The sequence below is a fragment of the Pygocentrus nattereri genome, chromosome 3, assembly GCF_015220715.1.
Source record: "Pygocentrus nattereri isolate fPygNat1 chromosome 3, fPygNat1.pri, whole genome shotgun sequence".
Lineage (NCBI taxonomy): Eukaryota > Metazoa > Chordata > Actinopteri > Characiformes > Serrasalmidae > Pygocentrus > Pygocentrus nattereri.
The window spans coordinates 10,043,994-10,064,390 of NC_051213.1; the positions used below are offsets into that span (position 1 = coordinate 10,043,994).

General features: G+C 41.9%; 1 protein-coding gene across 1 annotated transcript in view; it reads right to left on the minus strand.

The window, feature by feature from the left end:
• Positions 1–1,120: 1,120 nt before the first annotated feature.
• The window catches only part of adarb2 (adenosine deaminase RNA specific B2 (inactive)), a 272,282-nt gene continuing 253,005 nt past the window's right edge, over positions 1,121–20,397 (minus strand). The window contains exons 8-10 of the mRNA XM_017704998.2: positions 16,803–16,984; positions 5,880–6,061; positions 1,121–2,942 (exon numbers count right to left, since the gene is read on the minus strand). Coding sequence (XP_017560487.1) covers positions 2,766–2,942; positions 5,880–6,061; positions 16,803–16,984 — 541 coding nt within the window. The 3' untranslated portion in view covers positions 1,121–2,765. The remainder of the gene's footprint in view (positions 2,943–5,879; positions 6,062–16,802; positions 16,985–20,397) is intronic.

Below are 20,397 nucleotides of genomic sequence, written 5' to 3' on the forward strand. Positions count from 1 at the left end.
AGCTTCACAGAATTCCGGAAAAGACAGAGTTTTAACAAGAATGTAAAGACCCCCCCCCTTTATCTCAAAGTCTGGTTCCATTGACTTACATGAAAAGTTCAGTATGTTTTTCCATCCTCCTGTAAAGTTACCATTCAGGAGATGGTTCGACGGTTTTCTTTGGACAGCGACTAATACATGTGTGTGTGTGTGTGTGTGTGTGTGTGTGTGTGTGTGTGTATATATATATATATATATATATATATATATGGTTGAGGGTTATGAGAGGCCTATTATGTCTTACAACCAAGCACTACCTCTATAAACTGCCCCACATATTTTGCACATACCGTTACAGACTATCTACACACCAAAACACTTGCGTGTCTCTAGTTCACTGTAATAACCTTCTGTAAAGGAGCCTTTATAGGAATTAAACACATCAGATGCCTGGTTCCCATCACCACCACTGTCTAGGTTTCTTTACAATAGAGCATTGCATGTCAAACCACTGTGAACGACTTTGCCCAAACATTGGAGGAATCCCCCTTTAAACTAGCATCATATGGAGGTGCACAAAAAGGTCAGTACCCGCTAATGAGATACACCACAACCGTGGCTGAAAAAAAGTGAATTATCATGCTGACTCTGTGTATTTTATCAGGTTAAATAGGACCGTTACGAAACACTGCTGGGAGACTGAATTAAATCATGAACCATCTAATCAGCCTTATTTATCTCAGAGCTGCTACAGCTCAACGCCGTCCATTTTCTCACCAGCCCTCTTTCAAAATCGAGCCGGGACACTTTTTTTTTCTTCGTAACACGGGTCATTGCTCCTGCCATGTGCCTTTTGTAAATATACAGTAGAGGAACACAAAAGAAAGCAACAGAAAAACGACGTGTCACCTATGAAGAGAAGAGGGAGAGAGGTATTAAAGCAGCAAGTTTTACCAGCCCTGCAAGCCGAGCGCTCTGCTGAGACCCGGGGTGCCTTAATGGCACCATTTATGTTACCTTGTCACTATTACCTCTACTCCTCTCTTTATATTCCCCGTGCTGCACACAAAAAGGGCTTGAATTAACCTGTCTTTGCAATGTCAAAGCCCCCACCACCCCCCACCCCCCCCCCTCCTTTTTTTTGAGTCGTTATAGAGAGTGAGGTTGTGTCAGAGAGGGAAAGAGAGAGAGAAAGAAAGCTTATATGTGAGAGCAGGAGAGAAGTGTGTGTGTGTGTGTGTGTGTGTGTGTGTGTGTGTGTGTGTGTGTGTGTGGGGAGGTGGGGGCGCATCATTCTGACAGGGCCTTTAATTGGACAGTGTGCAAGAACTCTACAGGGGCCGACCATCCGGAAACGGCCCAGTGATGACAAGATGGCTGCTGCCTTTCACTTTGGCGAAGGTTACCACACAGACGCGCACGCACACTTTTATTCGTGACAGCTGCAGGTGAGCAGAGCACAGGGAAGCTGTAAGGCCGTGGTCACCAGCACAACCCTGGAGATCTACCTTCCTGCATGTTTCAGCTTGACCCTAAAACCCCGCACACCTGATCCAGCGAAAGCGAAGGCTTGTGAAGACTGGATGACTTGCTGAGTCTCAAATGCATTAATGTGATAATGTACTCAAAATAAAGATTTCAGGCCAAAGTCACAACAAAATCACAACAAAAATCTTGGTGTATAGATTTTACTCTTTACTTTTTATTGTTGACTACACTCTACAAAACGTTATTTTGATATGTGCATTTATCTTAAATCTTGTCAGTATACTCTCTCACTTCTGAGATTGTGGTAAGATTATAATTTTAATTATAATTTTGCTTATTTCTAGACATTTGTATTTGCTTTAAGTGGTTATATCTCGTGAAAATCTCACTCTGTTGAAAATGCAGTTTATTCTAAATGCTTGAAACCAGCATTATCTGCTTACAACAGTCTCAAGATCATGACTAGGTTTAGTTCAGTTTCACTGGCTTAGACACCGTTATTTTGCAGTGTTAATGGAGTAAATTGTTCCTCCAGTCATATTTGTGCATTCAGAATGTTCTAAAAATAAAATAATCGTCTGATTGTGGTGGCATCTGTAACTGAAATGGATCTGTACTCGCTGATTAGCGTCGTGCTATACCAGGAGTGTTATAGTTTACTAAACAGTGACAAATATCTATGAGTCAAAAAATGAAGGCGCCCTCCAAATATTTGTGCCCAGGGGCCGATAACTTGATGATCCAGGCCTGTTACTCGCACTTTTTTTTGTTATTAAAGAAATAATCAATTATGCCCCAGTAGAGGTGCAACGCCACCCCTGGTCTCAGTGTACTTTGGTATACAGTCAACTGATGCAATGATCTACAGCGTTCACTAGAATCTGTATGGGAGTTGTGGTGGATAAAGGCTGCAGCTAAATTCTACAGGATGGTAGATCTCCAGGGCCAAGGATGGTGACCCCTGCTGGAAGGAGAGTGTGAGGTGAGAGCCATTCCCGTTCGAGAGGAATCCTGTTTTGGAGAGTGACGCTCCGTCCTGTGGATTTTTCGGCAGAGGGGCCATGTTAGGGGCCACGAAGGGAGACAGTGGGCTGCCATGACTGCTGGGTCGAGAATGCAGGTTAAATGATCAGCAGTCTCACGTGACCTCGCGTGACCCCTTTTGGTCTCACGTAGTCTCATGTCATCTCACACAGTCTCACATGGTTTCATGTGGTTGTATGGAGTCTCACATGATTTCAAACAGTCTCACGTGGTCTCAAGCAGTCTCACGCAGCCTCACGTGATCTCTGGTGGTCTCACACGGCCAGCAGAAACTGCTCTTGTTCCGGCGGTTTCCTGACCCAGGTCCCCAAGCCGTTCTCCTGCAGCGCCCGCACCCACTGCTCCTTCGCAGTCTGATAAGTGCCGGCCGCCTGCTTAGCTTCACAGTACATCAACGGCACATCCCTCGAACCCGGGGCACACACAACCAGCTGCAGAAGGAGGGAAAGAAAGGGAAAGAATTAGAGAAGGTGGAAGTAGAGAGAGAGAAAGAGAAAGAGAGAGAAAGGGAAAAGGGGGTGAGAGAGCAAAACAAAACGAATGAGCCGGCACAAACAGGGAACTTCAACAGCTGTGTAATCTCCCCATTTAAATTTCACAAGCAATTGAACATTCTCTGAGCTTTTGTGCATTTCTTTTGTCGCGTGCTCATACACACACACACAAAGAGAGCGAGATAGAAGGACTGCAGCAGGCGAAGAGGCGCAAAGAAAAGTAAAGTTTCTTTGGGAGATTAGTGTGTCTGCTCTTGCGTCTCTGACTGTGCTCACGGAGCATTTGCCATGGGAGGCCGCTCAAGTGCTTTTCGAGATGATTACCAGTACTACTGTCATTAGACTTTAACTGCCGCCATTTGGTAGAGCAGCCGGAGCTCCTCCATACATTTCCATGACTGTGCTTTACTTGTTTTCCTTTTTGGAAAGTGAAACTCATTATGACATGGGAACTTGGTGCTACTTTTTTGATAGACAGTTTCTTTAAACTCAGGATGGAGTTAGAAAGCAAAAGCCTAGACTTCTCACCTCTGAGGTTAGCAGAATAGTTTGGTAGTTTCCCCTTAGTACAAATGTTGCTTGGTGTCTGAAGATTGCATATTTCATTTTGAACCAGAGCTACAAGGCTAATGTAATTAACAAGTAATACCCCAGCAATTAGCATCTTGTAATTAATTGCATGCCTAAATCATCACCTACCTGATTCAAATGCCATCACGTTAGTAAAAGAACACTGTGGCCAAAATGAAAAATGTAAATATAGCTATGTGTGTTGTCACCTCCTGTGTGGTGGCAATAATGCCACAATAGTCTCTAGAGTGTCATTTTCCAGTTTAAAGCCTGGAAAACCTCCCTTCTGATGATGTACACTATATGGGTGAAAGTACATCCCTTTCCAGAATCATCGGCATTGATATGGACTTGGGCCCCCTTTGTGGCTATAACAGCCTCACCTCTTCTGTGGAGGTTTTCCACAAGATTTTGGAGTGTCTGTATGTATTTGTGCCCAATTAGTCAAATGAGCATTTGTGAGATCAGGCAGTGATGTTGAATGAGACGGTCTGGCTCGAAATTCGACATGCAATTCATCCCAAAGGTGTTCATTGGGGTTCTGGAGTCTTCATGTCTTTACAGACCTCACTTTGTGCTCAGGGGGCACGGTCATACGGGAACAGGAAACAGCCTCATCCAAACTGTTGCTACAAATCTGGACGCACATAATTGTCTAAAATGTCTTTGTATGCTGTATCATCAACATTACATTTCACTGGAACTACATACAAACAAAAAAAACAGCCCCAGCCTATTATTCCACCTCTAACTACTGTAGGCACTATGCATTCTTTGGACATCTGACAAAAAGCAGTCGTGGGCTGGAGGTTAGGGAACCAGCCTTGTGACCAGAAGGTTGCTGGTTCGATCCCCTCAGCTGACAGTATGTGACTGAAGTGCCCTTGAGCAAGGCACCTAACCCCTAATTGCTCCTTGGGCTCAGTGGATAGGGCTGCCCACCGCTCTGGGCAAGTGTGCTCACTGCCCCCTAGTGTATGTTAACTAGTGTGCATGTATGTGGGTGTTTCACTGCACGGATCTTCTAGATAGTGAAGTGTGATTCATCATTCCAGAGAACACACTTCCACTGCACCAGAGTCCAGTGGTGATGACAGAATGTCCATGAACTGACTTGTGGCAAAGGTGGCATCCGATGGTGCCACATTTAGAGTCAGTGGGCTCTTCAGTACAACCCATTCATTTACAAGTGTTTGTCTATGGAGATTGCATGGCTGTGTGCTTGATTTTACACACCTGTTAGCAATCGGTGTTGCTAAAACAACAATTGGGAAGGGTTGTCCACATTCATTTGGCCATATTGTGTATCTTGAAGGTGGGAAGTACTTTTGAAAAACTACAACTGCTTTGGCGTGGATATTGGGGGCCACGTAGTTTGAAATGTTTTAAATTTTTTCCCTACTAGCTGGTTATTGTGGAAGGAAAGCATATACGAAGCAGAATATCTGGTGGATTTCTGTATTAATGTAGAATCCCAGTAGGTTGATATAATTGAGTAATGCATGCTGGGTATAGTAGTAAGAAAACTAAAGTGTAAAAAAAACAAAAAGGATTGGGGAAAAAAATGAATTCTGCCAAACTCATGAGGCTGAGGGATGCAATGCTGCCCTACACAACATGCCACAACACTGAGGCCTCTAAGTAATCTCAAATAGACTTGTTATCTGTTTTCTGATACTGCATGACACCTTTATCTATGAAACTCAACAAAAATACAGGGAAAAATTAGGCATCATTATACTGCTACCACTCTTTTTACCAATCTAGCATATCAATTATACAGATACCTATATGTCATTCAGTATCAGAGCTGGTCTGGAGATCATATCACATTTTCACAAGGGACGTTTTCAGCGAGTCTGCAATTTAGATTAGGTTAGATGTACTGCTTATTTATGTCCATGTCTGTGTGGGTTTAGTCTTTACTATGTGTCTCTCTTATTATCTCGTCAACCCAAACAAAAGAACAATCCTCTTACTGTCTATTACTGACACTGTTGCATTAGCATTTTTCACACCTGCTACAAGAACAGCCAGTGCCATGCAGGGTGTTCTGTCTTTCTCTGTTAATGAGAACTACTTGAGAGTGAGATACTCTCACCGGAGGGCAAAAGTGAAGCACTCTCAAGTGTTCTGAGGATCCTTCTTTTCTATTTTATAAGCACCTGAGGTTTTGAGGGTCCTTCTATAATGAAAAACAAATTCCGAGGGATGTAAAAGGGACTAAAGAATGGAGCAGACAGGACCATCGGACACTTCCTCAGGTGTGTCACCAGATGTTCCCGGAAAAGGAGCAGTTCTCACCTTGCGGTAGAGTCTGGTCCACCGCGTGAACAGTGCATGTTTGCAGAGTCGAGACGGCGCTCCGCAGTCTCTCCGTTTCCCTGTGGAAGCATTGATCACCTCCAGCTGGTCGTCTCCTGCGGTCCAGTTCACACTGTAGCATGGAGCCTTCGCCTGCTGCCACCAGTCACTACTGCTAAGACCTGCAGAACACAACAAGAAGCAAACAGCTACAATAAGTCTGAGTGGAATTACAACTGTCTGTTCTTTAAATACACAAATATTTTGTGCAGGTAGCAGTTATGTGTGTATGCTCACTTACTACCAGATGTAAAACATGGTCATGCATACACAATTAAGCCAGATACTGAAGAACACAAGATGGGATTACATACATCACCTACTCTACGTTGGTAATTCATGTTAAGAACAGACACAGTGAATTCGGTCAAATACCTTTTCCACAAGAATCGACAACCTGATCCTTAAAAACAGTCAAATGATACCAAACGGTCTGGTTCTCAGAGTGTTCTTGGAGAAAGATGGTTAGAACAAACAGGGGGCAATGAGAGAAGTACAGTGCCCCCATGATGATCAAAACTCTTGCAAAAAAGGTAAAAAGGCTATGAACATGTTGTTGTTGTTGTTTATTGGAAACGATGGAGTAAACTGACCTTTCAGGGAAGTAAATTACTTACTTAAAAGCCTGCATCCTCCATTTGCCAACTCAGTTTTATACTCTAATGCTGAATGAACTAGGACACCATGTAATCTTGAGACCAAAGTGTTTCACAAAATCTCTCCAGATGTTTTAACATCCTTGGTCTATAACTTGCAGACTCTCCTCTTTAGCTCACCCCACAGGTTTTCAATGGGCTTAGGCAGAGGGAAACCATTACTGTTAGATACAGGCCTTCAGTTCAGGCCATAAATGTCAAAACTTGGTCAAAAAAATGACGAAAAAAGCCACTCAAGTCAAAACTAGTCCCACCCATTAAGAATCAAAACACAACTGGTTGAGTCCACTGTGAGTTTCTAATCACTTAGCTGTGTCTACCTAGATAAAACACTGACTGGATAGTTTTCTGTTGAGTATTTACAGAATTTAACCCCTTTATTTCCAAATAAAACATAATGAAATAAGAGTATTATTACAACACTTGCAGAGAATTTAAGTACAGCAAGCATGATGCTACATAAAAACGAACTACAGACACGTATATCCTTTATTATTTCAGAGAAATCGTTAGACCTACAAGGCCCTGAGGGTTTCACACTGTGTTTAGGTCAGGGGACTGGGATGGCCACTCTGAACCATTGGTTTGTGAAGTTCAATGTATCCTGGATCCTAATTTAAAGGAGTCTATGAGACCTATATACTGTAACAAGATTCCCAGGGCTTCTAGAAGAAAACACTTCCGCAACATCATCAATCCACCACCGTACTTCTCCACAGGCACTGGGTCCTTTCCTGCATCACCTCCACTCTTTTTAAACCAAACCCATCTCTGTGTTCGTTGCTAAAAGATCTTCTTTCTGAATGTTCAATTCCATAAAAGTCCAAATGATGTTTTGTTCTAGGCACGTATGTTTCATGGATTCCTAACGATTAGCATGTGCTTAAGCTGACTGACAACAAAGTCATGGTAACACTTTATTTGGACGGTCCACTGTAGGTGCTTTGTAGACGCTCAGTCTACCTATAATTCAACTAAGTATCTAAATGCAACTGCATGTGAAGTTATGTGTGAAAGGTTCTATTAAATCTAACCCTAATCCTAATCCTAACCACAGAGCAAAACCTAAACCTACTCCTAGACCTAATCCTGTTGTTGATAATCAACTATCACCAGAAAGGTTGTTGATACCAATCATCCGTAGATCATCTACAGAGAACCATCCTAATAAAGTGCAAATAAAGTAATTTCTTCAGTCCGTTTTTTCTCATCGGTACCCAGAGTGCCAGTTGCTCTAGTGGGCACTGCATATTCTAAAGGGAAAGAGCCTGAGATAATGCGTATATGATCAAGAGCGAGGCAGACTTTGAGAAGAGAGAGAGAGCATTAGAGTGGTATAGTAGAGAGAGGCAGGTCACTCTAGCCTGCTTAATTGCATGTGAGTGCTTGAGCGTTTCATTAGTGGCGTGAGCGCGTCGGCGCTACCTTCATGGTAAACACCAGCCGCAGACACAAAAGCTCTCTCAGACTCCTCAATCAGCACCTCTTTGCTCTGCCAATTAGCCTAGCACTCCATCTGAGCACTTATAGCTGAGGACACTGCACAGGTTGACAACACGTTAGCACCCTGCTAACAGACAGTAGTGCCATGAGATTTGCATCGTGCTGAAAGGCTCGAAGCAGGATCGAAGCTGTTACATCGCCGGAGACGTTCTGCGGGACACGTTTCTTTTTATTTATATCGTTTATAATGAAAAGTCTGTCTGAGAAATAAAACCACAGCGCAGATGTAGCGTCTCGCTGTTTCACAGCTAAAAAGACACTTGCGCACAAATGTGCTGTATGTCTGAACTAAAGCTTTTTATCAAATATTTGACACTCTAAACCCAGAGCATCTTTTCAAGCATGTATTTGAGTCAGAAAGTAAACAGATCGAGGACGAAGCACATGATGAAACCAGCTCTCAGTGTCGGCAAACAGATCGAGCTGCTTTGCTAGCTGCGGAATAATCCCCCACCTAGCCCGCGCCTCGCATGCGCGAGTCTCAATTCTCTCTTTTTCTATGCCTCCTCGAACAGGTGGAATGAATGGCCTGCCACCATGACAATGATCCTGTCTCTTATTGCTTTTCTATGCCGTAATAGACTCTCTCTCTCTCTCTGTTGTCTCGGTCTTTCTCTTTCTGTGTGTCTCTCTATCTTTGCCTCTCCTTCTTTCTTTCTGTCCATTCATGCCTCATCTTACATCCCTCATTGACTCCGCTCCTATATCTCTCTAATAGACCATTTAATTTTTTTCTTCCATGAAAATCTTGATCAATTCCTGCACCAGACATTGTTCTGTGACTTGCCCTTTATGGAGACTATCTCCACTAACAGTTATTTCAGCTTTAATTGAGTGCGTTCTCCTCACAATGCACGACTTTGCACAAGGCAAATCCTCTCGTGCCTCTTACATCTCCACAACTGGCTGTTTTCCCACTGTAACCATTTGTTTCTGCGCCATAACTGCAGGATGAATTTCATGGGCTTTAAGCCATTCCTACCAGTGCCCTTCAATTTGGCCATGATGCCACTTGAGCTTTCATCATTTTTAACAACCAAAATGCCTCTCGCTTGAGTTCAACAGCGTTAAAACAGCATGCTAGCTTCAACTGTATGCAACAGTTTGAACACTTCTGACATGCTTTTGGTTGATTTACTGAACTCAAGGCCCATGGAACAATCCTAATCGGCCCGCAAGATTGTTTTAATTTTCTCTTAATGTTAGCCTATTTCACCATGAGCTGTACTACAGTTCACAGCATGCACTGCAACATAACATGTGCTCCCACCCCTCCCCCACAACGACCTACGGGACAGAGCAGAAGATGCCAGGTGTCTAGTGCAAGTGAATGGGCAGTTTTAAAAAATCTGCTGTACATTGGGGACATTGAAAGAGGTTTAACAGCTATCTGCCACTAATGTAGTCTATTGTTTTATAGTCTAGATTAAGATTAAGAGTGGTGGGCAGCCCAGTCCACAGCGCCCAGGGAGCAGTTGGGGGTTAGGTGTCTTGCTCAAGGACACCTCAGTCATGTGCTGTCAGCTCTGGGGACTGAACCCCTGAGGCTGGCTCCCTAACCTCCAGCCCATGACTGCCCAAAAAAATCACCACATACACATTAGTGAGCACACACACACTAGGGGACAGTGAGCACACTTGCCTGGAGCAGTGGGCAGCCCTATCCATGGCGCCCGGGGAGCAGGTCGGGGTTAGATGTCTTGCTCAAGGACACCTCAGTCATGGACTGTCGGCACTGGGGATCGAACCAGCAACCTTCCGGTAACAGGGCCAGTTCCCTAACCTCCAGCCCACAACTGCCCCAGTAGTCTGTTGTTTTATATAAAACAATTTTTTTATTTAAAATTCTTTTTTGAATCGTTCAAGCATTTTGTGCTGTTTTGCTCTATTTTGAATAAACAATTTAAAATAGTTGGGGTCATGGCAAAATGTATGTAAGTAAAAATAAAATAAAACAGCAGGTCCATGGATTTGTTGAGATTTCTTTAACATGGCCCTTCTAGTGGTTGAATTTGGCACCCCTACTCTACAGAGAACGTACTTAAATATGGCGTTTTTTAACTGCAGATCTCAGTTCACAATGGCTGTTTATCTGTTTATAAGTTTAACACATAGTAATAAACAAAACATATGATGTAAAATGTGCCATAACATGTTTACACAGACCATTATTAGACTTTTGTTGTCCCAATATCTTAAATTCCATCCATCCATCCATTTTCTAAGCCGCTTCTCCGTCAGGGTCGTATCTTAAATTCAGCAAATAAATTCTTTCTGAAACTGCCCTGAACTGGTCCAGCACACAGAGTGCTGAAGAGCTGGGCAGAGTAGCCTAAATCAATGCTAGAGTAAAAGCAGTTTTACTTGGGTAAAATACTGACTCAGAAATAGAGAACACTCCCAACTTCTTAGTAAATCCAGCATCTGTCAGCACAGGAGCTGAAGGAGAACTGAAGAACTTAGTTCTGTTCTTCTCTTTTAGGGATTATTTTAGTATAAAATAAAATGCTAAAGTCAGAGATGTGCCCAATCACAAAGCATTACAGATGAAATCACCTGTTACACTCTGTCTTGCCCTGTCCTCCTGTCTGTCTCTGTTTCAGCCATGTCCTTTTGTTGTTGTTCTAGTCTTTGTCTCCTTCTATTTCCTGCCTTCTTGTCATTCATTTCACCTGTCTGTTGTCTGTAGCCCCGCCTTCTCATTAGTCTCAGGTGTTTCTGGCTTGTTTTAAGTGTCTGCCTTTTTGTCTCTTCCAATATTACATCACCAACAAAACATAATGAAATTAAACACAAAAAATGAAGTATGTAATTATGAATGGCTAAAAATGTAACTGTCCTTTACTCACTAATATACTTGTGCATAAGTAAAAGTATTATAATATAATAAATATGCAGGAGGCTACAAATGTATCAATGTTTTACTGAAATACATGTATTTGGATAAGTCTGACTAGTTACTCCCCAACTCTGGTGCTGAATAAAACCTGTTAGAACAGCAGTGGCTAAATATTAATAGCAGCCAATACATCGTGAATAAATAAAATAAAAAGTAATATGAAATAATATAAAGAATAAAACAATCAGCTGTCCAAAATCAGGTCTGCATTCTGCTTTAACAGGTGTATTCATCATGAAGTGCTGTCAAACAACGTCCCAAAGTATTTAAGTCTGAATAAAATTTCTATATTGTGCTGATTTATTTAATGTAATTCATTACATAACTAACAGGCGCTCGCAGAGCAGGCTGTGGTTAAAATAGAATTAATGTGGGCTAATTCAGAATCATAGTGCAAAAACAGGCAAGGATCCATACATGGGCAAATGGGGAAATGCAGGCTAAGTTAAATCAGAGGGGGAGAACACAAGTTAGAGGTCACTACATGAACGTGTCAAAGAGGGGCCAGGCTAGAACTGAGAATGGGAAAGTCAACAAAAGGACTGGTAATACGCAGTAAACTGAAACAATACTTTGCAATGAGGCTACAGACACAAACAGGTTAAACAGGCACTAGAACAGGTGTCAACAGTCAATAATCAGGTAGGTGAATAGGCACGTGGATAGGTTGAGAGTCTGTGCTCATGTGATCCCCAGAGGATTCAGGGAGTTAGAGCTTTGAATGGAGTGAGGAGTCTTAGTCTCTGCTAAGCCGGCAGGAGGCGTGACATCAAGTAATTGTTAAATAGTACGACAAAAGTGACACTATTACTTGTAAATAGTAAAGCAAAACAGCACTGATAACTCAAAAATCAATGAAAGGTTTTTTGATGTGATGCCATTGAAGAAACCACTTTCAAAGCATTGTTCTTTACAGAACCATTGTTGTGAACCATTGTTTACGGATATATCTGTAACTGTGCAGGAACCAGGAACATTAGAAACCTTTCATTTTAAGAGTATAAGAGCAGTGAGTAACACCTCTGCTTGCTACGCTGTAGACTGGGGTTCAATTCCCTGCCTGGGCAAGAACCCTATGTTACAGCAACAAGAGTCCTTGGGCAAGACTCCTAATGCTGCCTTTGCCTAACTGTGTAAAAATGATCCAATTGTACGTTGGTCTGGATAAAACCATCTACCAAATGCCATGAATGTAAATGACAAAATATAAGACTTGGCTATAAGGCCATTTATATTCAGATTTAACTGTAAGCAGATAAGTCTTGTAAGTGTTAAAAAGCAGGCTCTGTAGTGCACGCGTGACCTGTGTTTGAAGGACAGCCTCATTGATTGAGGAAAGGAGTGCTTTGCTCCTCAGTGATAATAGCTCGTGCCGCTCCTGGGGACCTCTGTTCTTTATGACAGCGGGGCTTAAAATAACCAAGCCATTTTCCCCCCAACAACAGAGCCCACACAAAGGAGCAAGAGCTCATCACAGCCCGTTGAAAAGGCTGCAGCAGAGGTGCGCAGGCCACCAGCCGCGTGGCGGAACCCTCCTCTCCACAATGGAGCTGATAAGGCGTGTGATTAGATTGATTATGGGGGAAGAAGGACAGATCCAATAGTGCGGAGGCCACAGAGAGCAGGACTGCAGGAGAGAGAAGACAGTTTTTCTGCCCCTTTTTGTATGTCACATCTACTGGAGGGCAGTCAGAGTCAGGCGGCGTGGGTCACTGGGTGTTTGGGTGTGCATGTGTGCGCTTGGCTCTTTGCTTGTTTGCTATGTAAAGGTCATGGTTCTTCCCTCTAGCGGCGGTTCTTGTGGGTAAACACATTCTCACACGGAAACAGACCTTCAGCTCTTTGCTGTCACTAATATGAAATCTGGCACTGAATACAGACTCGTATGGTCTTTGAGCGCTGCTGTAATGGTGGGGCTGTGTCTAAGCACCGAAACAGGCACTTTCACAGAAAACTGCAATGAAATTTATCACATTTATCAAGGTCCTTGTTAATAAACTACATGCTCAACTACCAAGATTGTTCCTCATCAATAGAGTCTCTTTGCTGGTTCAGCAGTACTTTACTGGTCTTTTAAGACTTTAATAACCAGAGCAAGAGTCTGATGTTAAACTCTAAGAAAACCATCAGTGGGTCCAATCTGTCTTGCTTCACTCTTATACCTACATACAGCTGTATAAAATAGTTCAATCAAATTGCAAGTTTTGTTGATTTTCTAAGTGAGAATAAGTTACACATCCTCTACAGAGAGCACACTTCTGGACTTTAACACATTGAGGAAACATTAAAACAGCAAATGTATATATATTTTTATTTTTTCCAGTGTTCACACTTTTGCACATGACTACCTTATATAGTACTTACAAAATAATTTATAGGTGTTAATGGAGAGCCTTAAGATTAACAGCTGAAGAGGTCACCCCAGAGCAGTTGGGAGCTGGCCAAGGTGCTGAAATCATTTATCCTAATTAGTTTTTGTATATTTAGTCAAATCAGAAGAAGTTAAGACATCCTCTAAAAAGAACACACTTCTGCTCATTTAAATACACAGCTAGTGTTTAATTACTGAATTTGACATATTGAAAAAAAATAAAACTTCAAATGTGACAAAGTTATGGCGCATAATTAGAAACTGTGCATTAAAATTAGCAGAAAAATGACATATTTGAGTTTGTTGCCTGGATAGGATCAACCTATTTTCACTTAGAAAGTCAGCAAATTTTGACCAGAAGTCTTATGACTGTATAATAAAAAATAATAAAAAATTAATTTGTCACACTTGTGTATTCAGTCAATTAAAAAAAATAATCACACCTGAATCACACTGAAAAAATGTAGTCAAATCAAATTGAATCTTAGTGAAATGCAAAGTTGTGAGATGTCATGATATGTGGAGCAATTCTAATAAAAAACAATCAAATCATTTTGATGTACAGTTTCCATCCTGTTGAAATCTAATGCCCTGTTCACGCCTGGAATTAACATTTATCTAGAGCAGGGGTCTTTATTTAAAATTCATTAAGGTCCAGTTAGAGAAAATTTCCTCAAGCAAAGGTCCAGAACATCATAATGTCTAACATGCACTATGACTCAGTGCCATATACTGTAAACAGAAGCAGCCAAGCAGGCATATCAACATCTTATACAGTCAACAACTGAATGTCAAATGAACTGAAGTACAACTCAGTCGTATTTCCTGTCAGTTTTCTCTTTTTAGAGAACGCCATGTGAAGTAATCTGGCTCACTTTCTTCTCCGACCTCTCTGTCACGTGTGGTATTTAAAATGCATGTGCTTGGTCTGTGAGTTTCCCGGCCACTAAGCTACCGTAACGGCTAGAAAAGCTACGCCAATCAAAATAGGAGTAGCCTGTCGAAATTAAATAATTCTCCGTAGTTTCACAGCTGTCCACATAGGAGAGCGTCTGGGTCTGCGGACTACGGTCTGCCTATTAGTGACCTCTGATCTAGAGTGATCTGATCGCATGTGGACAATGAGAAAAGTTTTCATCTGCCATTTCCCTCTGTCTCGAATGTGTGTTCATTGTGCTCAGGATTTAAGGATGGGTGCCACTCACATATACTAGACCCAAAAAACAGGTATTAAAGGAGTGAAGATTAAGAAAGAATCTAAGCAGGTGCCCCTGCATCTGCTGCGATGATACAGTTGATTAGGCAGCCCTTTGTTGCTCTTGATGACACACTGGGACACTTCAGTGTTCACACTGCAAATGTTACTTGGCATATGCATCCCTGAAGTGTTTAGATCTGAGACACATTAGATGCAGTTCACACACAAGTTAACGCATGTTAAATGGGGCCAAATTCAATAGATCTGTGCCAACTTCACCTTCATGTGTTCAACACTTGTCTCTCAGAGTCACACAACTCAAGGAACTATCACCTGTGTGCCTGAGCTTTCCTGCACATGTTGGAGAACTGCCGTCAAAATGCCCTTGCAGAGCACAGCACTGACAGCTCTAGTGTTTCTCCTGTTCACAGCTAATTCAGCTCAGGTTGATTCAGGTGTTATTGGAGCGGGGGACCCTCAGGGGATACAGTTTGACATGTGTGTCGCAGGAAGAGAAGATGGAAAGAGCAGAGCTTGAAATATCATTTCAAATGTGTGTCGGCCTGGGGTCGAGTTCATGTCTCACCTTCAGCTTCTCAGAGCCCGCCTCCCACTCGTGATGTATTTTATCCTGCGTTATCCCCCTGCTGCAGGTTTTCTCCACACTCATATTCTTCCTATTTTCAGTACCTTAAAACAGTTTTAATCTGGTATGCTGGAGTCTCCCACTCGTGCTGATGACAGAATTCAGGACTGAGGTCCACGAGGCCCAATCTAATCCAATCTAATGCCCCATAAATTCACATCCTCACCTCCTGTTCCCGTGATGAAGGGTTCACAATCCTCACTACCACCCCACCTCCTCCCTGTTCTCCTCAATCCTGCGTCAGTCCTACCACAGCCACGTGGGGGTTCTGGCCTTCTAGCTACAGGCAGAAGCTGGCCAGAACTCCAGTCCAAGTTCTCAGAGTTCTCCCCCTCCCTCAGTTACTCTTCTCTTAAACTACCACCATGTTGAAGGCATGGTTTGAACTCACAAACTAAGGTGTTAATCAACTGAGTAGAGTTTAGTTAAGTGCTTTCATCTTTGAGAGAGAGGAGATCTGAAAAAATCAGCAGGTTTTTTTGTCCATCCTTTCACTGTGAGAAGACAACTCAGTGCCTTAGGTCTGAAAGGATGTGTAGCTGTTCAAGAAGAACCTCACAGAGAAAAGGAGACAGACACAAAAGAAGATATCAAACAAAGAAGCTGCTGATTTTCTCAGAACAATGGACTGAACAACCCAGAGTCCAGACCTCAACATCACTGAATGTTTGGATTACTTGGATAACGAGAAGCAGAAAATGTGAAACCAGTTACTTAGACGGAACTTTGGAGGTGTGAAAAACATCCCTGCAGATTTTTCAGAAAAAGTCTCCTGAAAGTAAAGGAAGCTTTAATAAAGGTAAAGGATGGAGAAACTAAATGCTGAAAAAACTTACATTATATTTAGTTGCTGAAGCTTCTGTATATAAGTATGTGTTCTGCTTTTCCTTTCTGATGTTGAAAAATCAATCATTTGTACAGTGTTGTATACAACGGTCTATATACAGACCAAGATTTAGGCCTGAACAGGTAAAGACCAACATCACGCTGCATCAACATGGCACAGAAACAGCAAAGTATAGCAAAGTATAAGGTTTATCCAGACTAAAAATGTTTGAGCTGTTTGAGGGGTTTAAAATTATTTTGGACAGCTGATTGTTTTATTAAGCCAATATTTATTTATTTATTTATTTATTATCTATCTAATGGTGGCTATGACTGTTGCCTGATGGTAATCTAACTGGTGTTGTCATTAAAAACGTAATTAAATCCCGTATGTCAAACACAAGGCAGACCCAGACCCAGACCCATGACCCATGTCCTCTCCGGCCTGCAGAAGTATTTTACATTTTGTAAACACAATGTTTGCTCAGCAGCTCTGAAACTGAGCCCAAGTATTAATGAACATGCAGCGAAGAAAGGATGCCAGGTGTCTAGTTCAAGCAGATAGGTAGGTGTAAAAGACTTTTTTTTCTCTTGCCCACAGATTTTCTAATATAGCAGTTTTACTCATTGAGTTTGACACTCCTGCTTTAAATGATGATTATTTATTAGGCTTGGGACAGAAAGTTGTTGGGCTGTATTCTTGTTCTGACCAAAGTTTCAGGCCTGATTAAAGCTCTAAGAGAAAGTATGTGAAGCTGCCCGTACTGCTGAGGAGTGGCTGGTTGCGGCGGTAGCAGGGTGGAAGTGGCCCCAGTCGCTCCAGCCTCTGGTTGAGTGTTCTGGAGAGGTGACCAGTGTGTCTCAGACTGCCCACCGTCAGACTGGTCAGATACACTGGCTCCACAAAGTGACTGAGCAGCGCCCCCTGCAGGCCAAGCACGTTCCATCTGCACAGAGAGAGAGAGGTTGAGAGAGAGAGGGACAGAGAAACCATATTAAGTAAACAGGAAAAAAAAAATAATTTCCACAGTAATAATATTTTTTGTTTAATGATGTGCCCATTTTGGTCAATGTCAGTGTGCAGTCACAGTCTAGCCAGACAAAATTAATGTTTTTTTTAAAAAAAGAGTTTCCTTGTTATGTCTGTGGAAATGCCAGACACTCTAATTAGTGAAATCACTGCCCATAAAGCATTGGCAATAGAATGTGATGCCCTGAAGCAGCCTGGGGTGAGCCTGAGGTCACAATGCTCAATGCTGAGCAGCGACTAGAGGGGTGTAAAGACCCCCAACATTGGGCTGTGGAGCAGTGGAACTGTGTTCTCTGGAGTGATGGAGCTCCATCCAATACCTTTGGGATGTATTGTATTGATCATCCAACATCAGTATCTCACCTCATTAATGCTCTTGTGGCTGAATGCAATCAAATCCTCACAGCAATGTTCCAACATAAAGTGTAAAGTTATCCCAGAAGAGTAGAGGCTGTTACTGCAGCAAAGGGGGGCAAACTCCCTATTAACCCCCTTCATTTCAGAGGAAACACTGGATAAGAAGGTGACTGTTGACAGACTCCTCATCACTTTCTAAGTTCTGCAGTGCAGCCTATAATGTATGTATTAGGTCTGTCAAAATTAAAGCTTTAATAGCATTAATGTGTTAAAAGGAAAATAAATGTGACACAATGGTAAACATGACTCTATCCCAATTTTATGTGGACTGTGTTGCATGCATCATATTTAGAATAGCATACATGTAAAAAAAATCACGTTAATTAGATGGAACATTAAATATCTTGTCTTTGTACTGTTTTCAGTTGAATATGGGTCAAACAGGATTTGCAAACTGCTTTCTGTGTATATTTGCATTTTACCTACTTATCAACTTTGGAATCAGGTCTGTAAAAAAAATCAAATAATAAATAAATGCACCTCAGTCAGAGCTAATATCTGTGTGCAGTGTGCACAAACAGGATGTATCTTAATGTAACACCCAAACCCAGATGTCACAGCATCGTCTTCAACAGAATCAGAATACTTTATTGATCCCAGAGGGAAACTGCAGTTATTACAGTTGCAACCATTTGTGTAAAAGAATAAACACTTTAATAATTTAGAACAAAAAAGAGAAATCTGCAATATGTACAAGTTTAAATTCTTACGAATACAGTAAGTGGCAGTGGCTGTGATAATAAATATGAAATGTACTGTATAAAGCAATTCAAATTATTGCCCCTCTGAGTTATTGCACATTAAGGGAGGCGTTATAGAGTTTAATGGCTACAGGTAAGAATGACTTCCTGTGGTGCATTTCAGTAGAATGAGTCTTGCACTGAATGAGCTCCTATATCACTGCAAAGTGACATATAAAGAACACAAGCTGCATCACTTTGTGTTCTATATATATCATCGCATGGACAGAGCACATGCCTACGGAGCCCCGCTGGTGACATCCTGCATAAATAAAAATAATGCGTCGCCACGGTTTATTAACCCGTGGGTACGAGATCCTAATGTGTGGCCACGACTTAGTAAGGTGTGGAAATTAGATGATTGTCATGGCCACAACTTAGTAAGCTGTAGGAACAAGATCCGTAAGCCGTGATCTCGTTCCCACAGCTTATTAAGTCGTGGCCACGCATTAGGATCTCGTTCCCATGCTTTACTAAGTCTTGGCCATGACTTAATCATCTCATTCCCATGCCTTACTAAGTCATGGCCACACATTAGGATCTCGTTCCCATGCTTTACTAAGTCTTGGCCACAACTTAACCAACTCATTCCCACACCTTACTAAGTCATGGCCACACATTAGGATCTCATTCCCATGCTTTACTAAGTCGTGGTCACACATTATTTTTATTTTTACAGGATGTCACCAGCAGGGCTCCGTACATGCCTGCATTTGCATATCTGTCCTCTGAGGCCAGTCACCTGCTACAGGAAGGCAGGACAGCAAGGAACAAAATGCCATCAGATCCAAAATAAAGCAGGGCATATTTTAATATGAGGTGATAAACACTGTATGGCTTTAATTGCGACCTCATGATTAAATGAAAGCATTAGAAAGAAAAAAAATATTTGGTAAAAGCCTGAATTATTGAGGTTGAATTTTGCTCCCTGGTTGAAACTGTTTTGCTCCTTTTGCTTGTGTTCTCATACGCATAAGCTGATGAGCTAACGAAAAGACAATCATTGACAAACATTATGCTGCTAATTTTTTTCACCATTGTTCTTTTGGTTAATTAATGTCTTTTAATCGTGTCTGTAATTATTGCAATCACCTCTCTCGCTCACATCTCTGTTCACGCCTAATAATGAGCCATTATAGTTTTCGCCTCCCCAAGCAGTCAATTAACATCGACCGCTTTCCAGGAACGTCTCCAGCACAGGCCTGTGTACCTCAGAAACAAATCTGCAGCATCTCTCTCACCTAGTCCTCTCTCTCTCTCTCTCTCTCTCTCTCTCTCTCTCTCTCCCTGCTGTGGCTCTTTCAGAACAGACATGATTGAGCCCTGTGATATCCATTTGCCCAGGATTCAATGCTGTGAATTAGAAACATCTTTTAATCTCATGCAAGAAAAGACAGCCATCTGGCTTGTGTGCGAACTTAAAGGGGTTGGCAGGGGTGTTCTCCTCACCCCCATCCCTCGCTCAGACTTCCCTCTACGCCAGCCTCTCTCCTTCGCCCTGTAAAACCTGCGAGGCCATTAAAATAATGTGTTCATCTACATAAAACTCGATGGAATATAAAGGATCATATTCATAAGCAAAGCCATTTAAGCCTTCAATTAAAGCAGTCATCGACTTAATTAAACATCCACTCCGCTCAATCAGCTCCACATACCTTCGCTCTCCTGCAAAATAATAATAATCACCACGGCAACCGTAATTCTGGAAAAACTAAAAGCAGCGCGAGTTCCTTTAGTTCCCTAAATAAAGGAGATAAATATGAACCTGTTCTGTGTTGTGCCTTTTATATTATTCAAATACTTTTATATATTATAGTAATTTTAAAAATAAATAAAATATGCAGAGAAAATGTCGATAGCTTATTATCATAAGATTTAATGGCTGAAAAGCACCCCCCCCCCCAAAAAAAAAAAAAAAAAAAAAGCAATAACCAATATACTGTGTCACTAATAGTCTCCAGGGTGGTAGATCTTCAGGACCAGGATTGGGTATTATATTATATTATATTATATTATTATATTTCTGCCACCATGTGATCAAAAAATGATTCTGATTCTGATTTAGAAGTGAGGTAGGAAGGTGTGGTAATGGACTGAGTCAGGCTTTAAGTATGGTGAGAGGCTGACACAGGATATATAAGAGCAGTGTAAGAGTCCTGAGTGACGGTCAGGC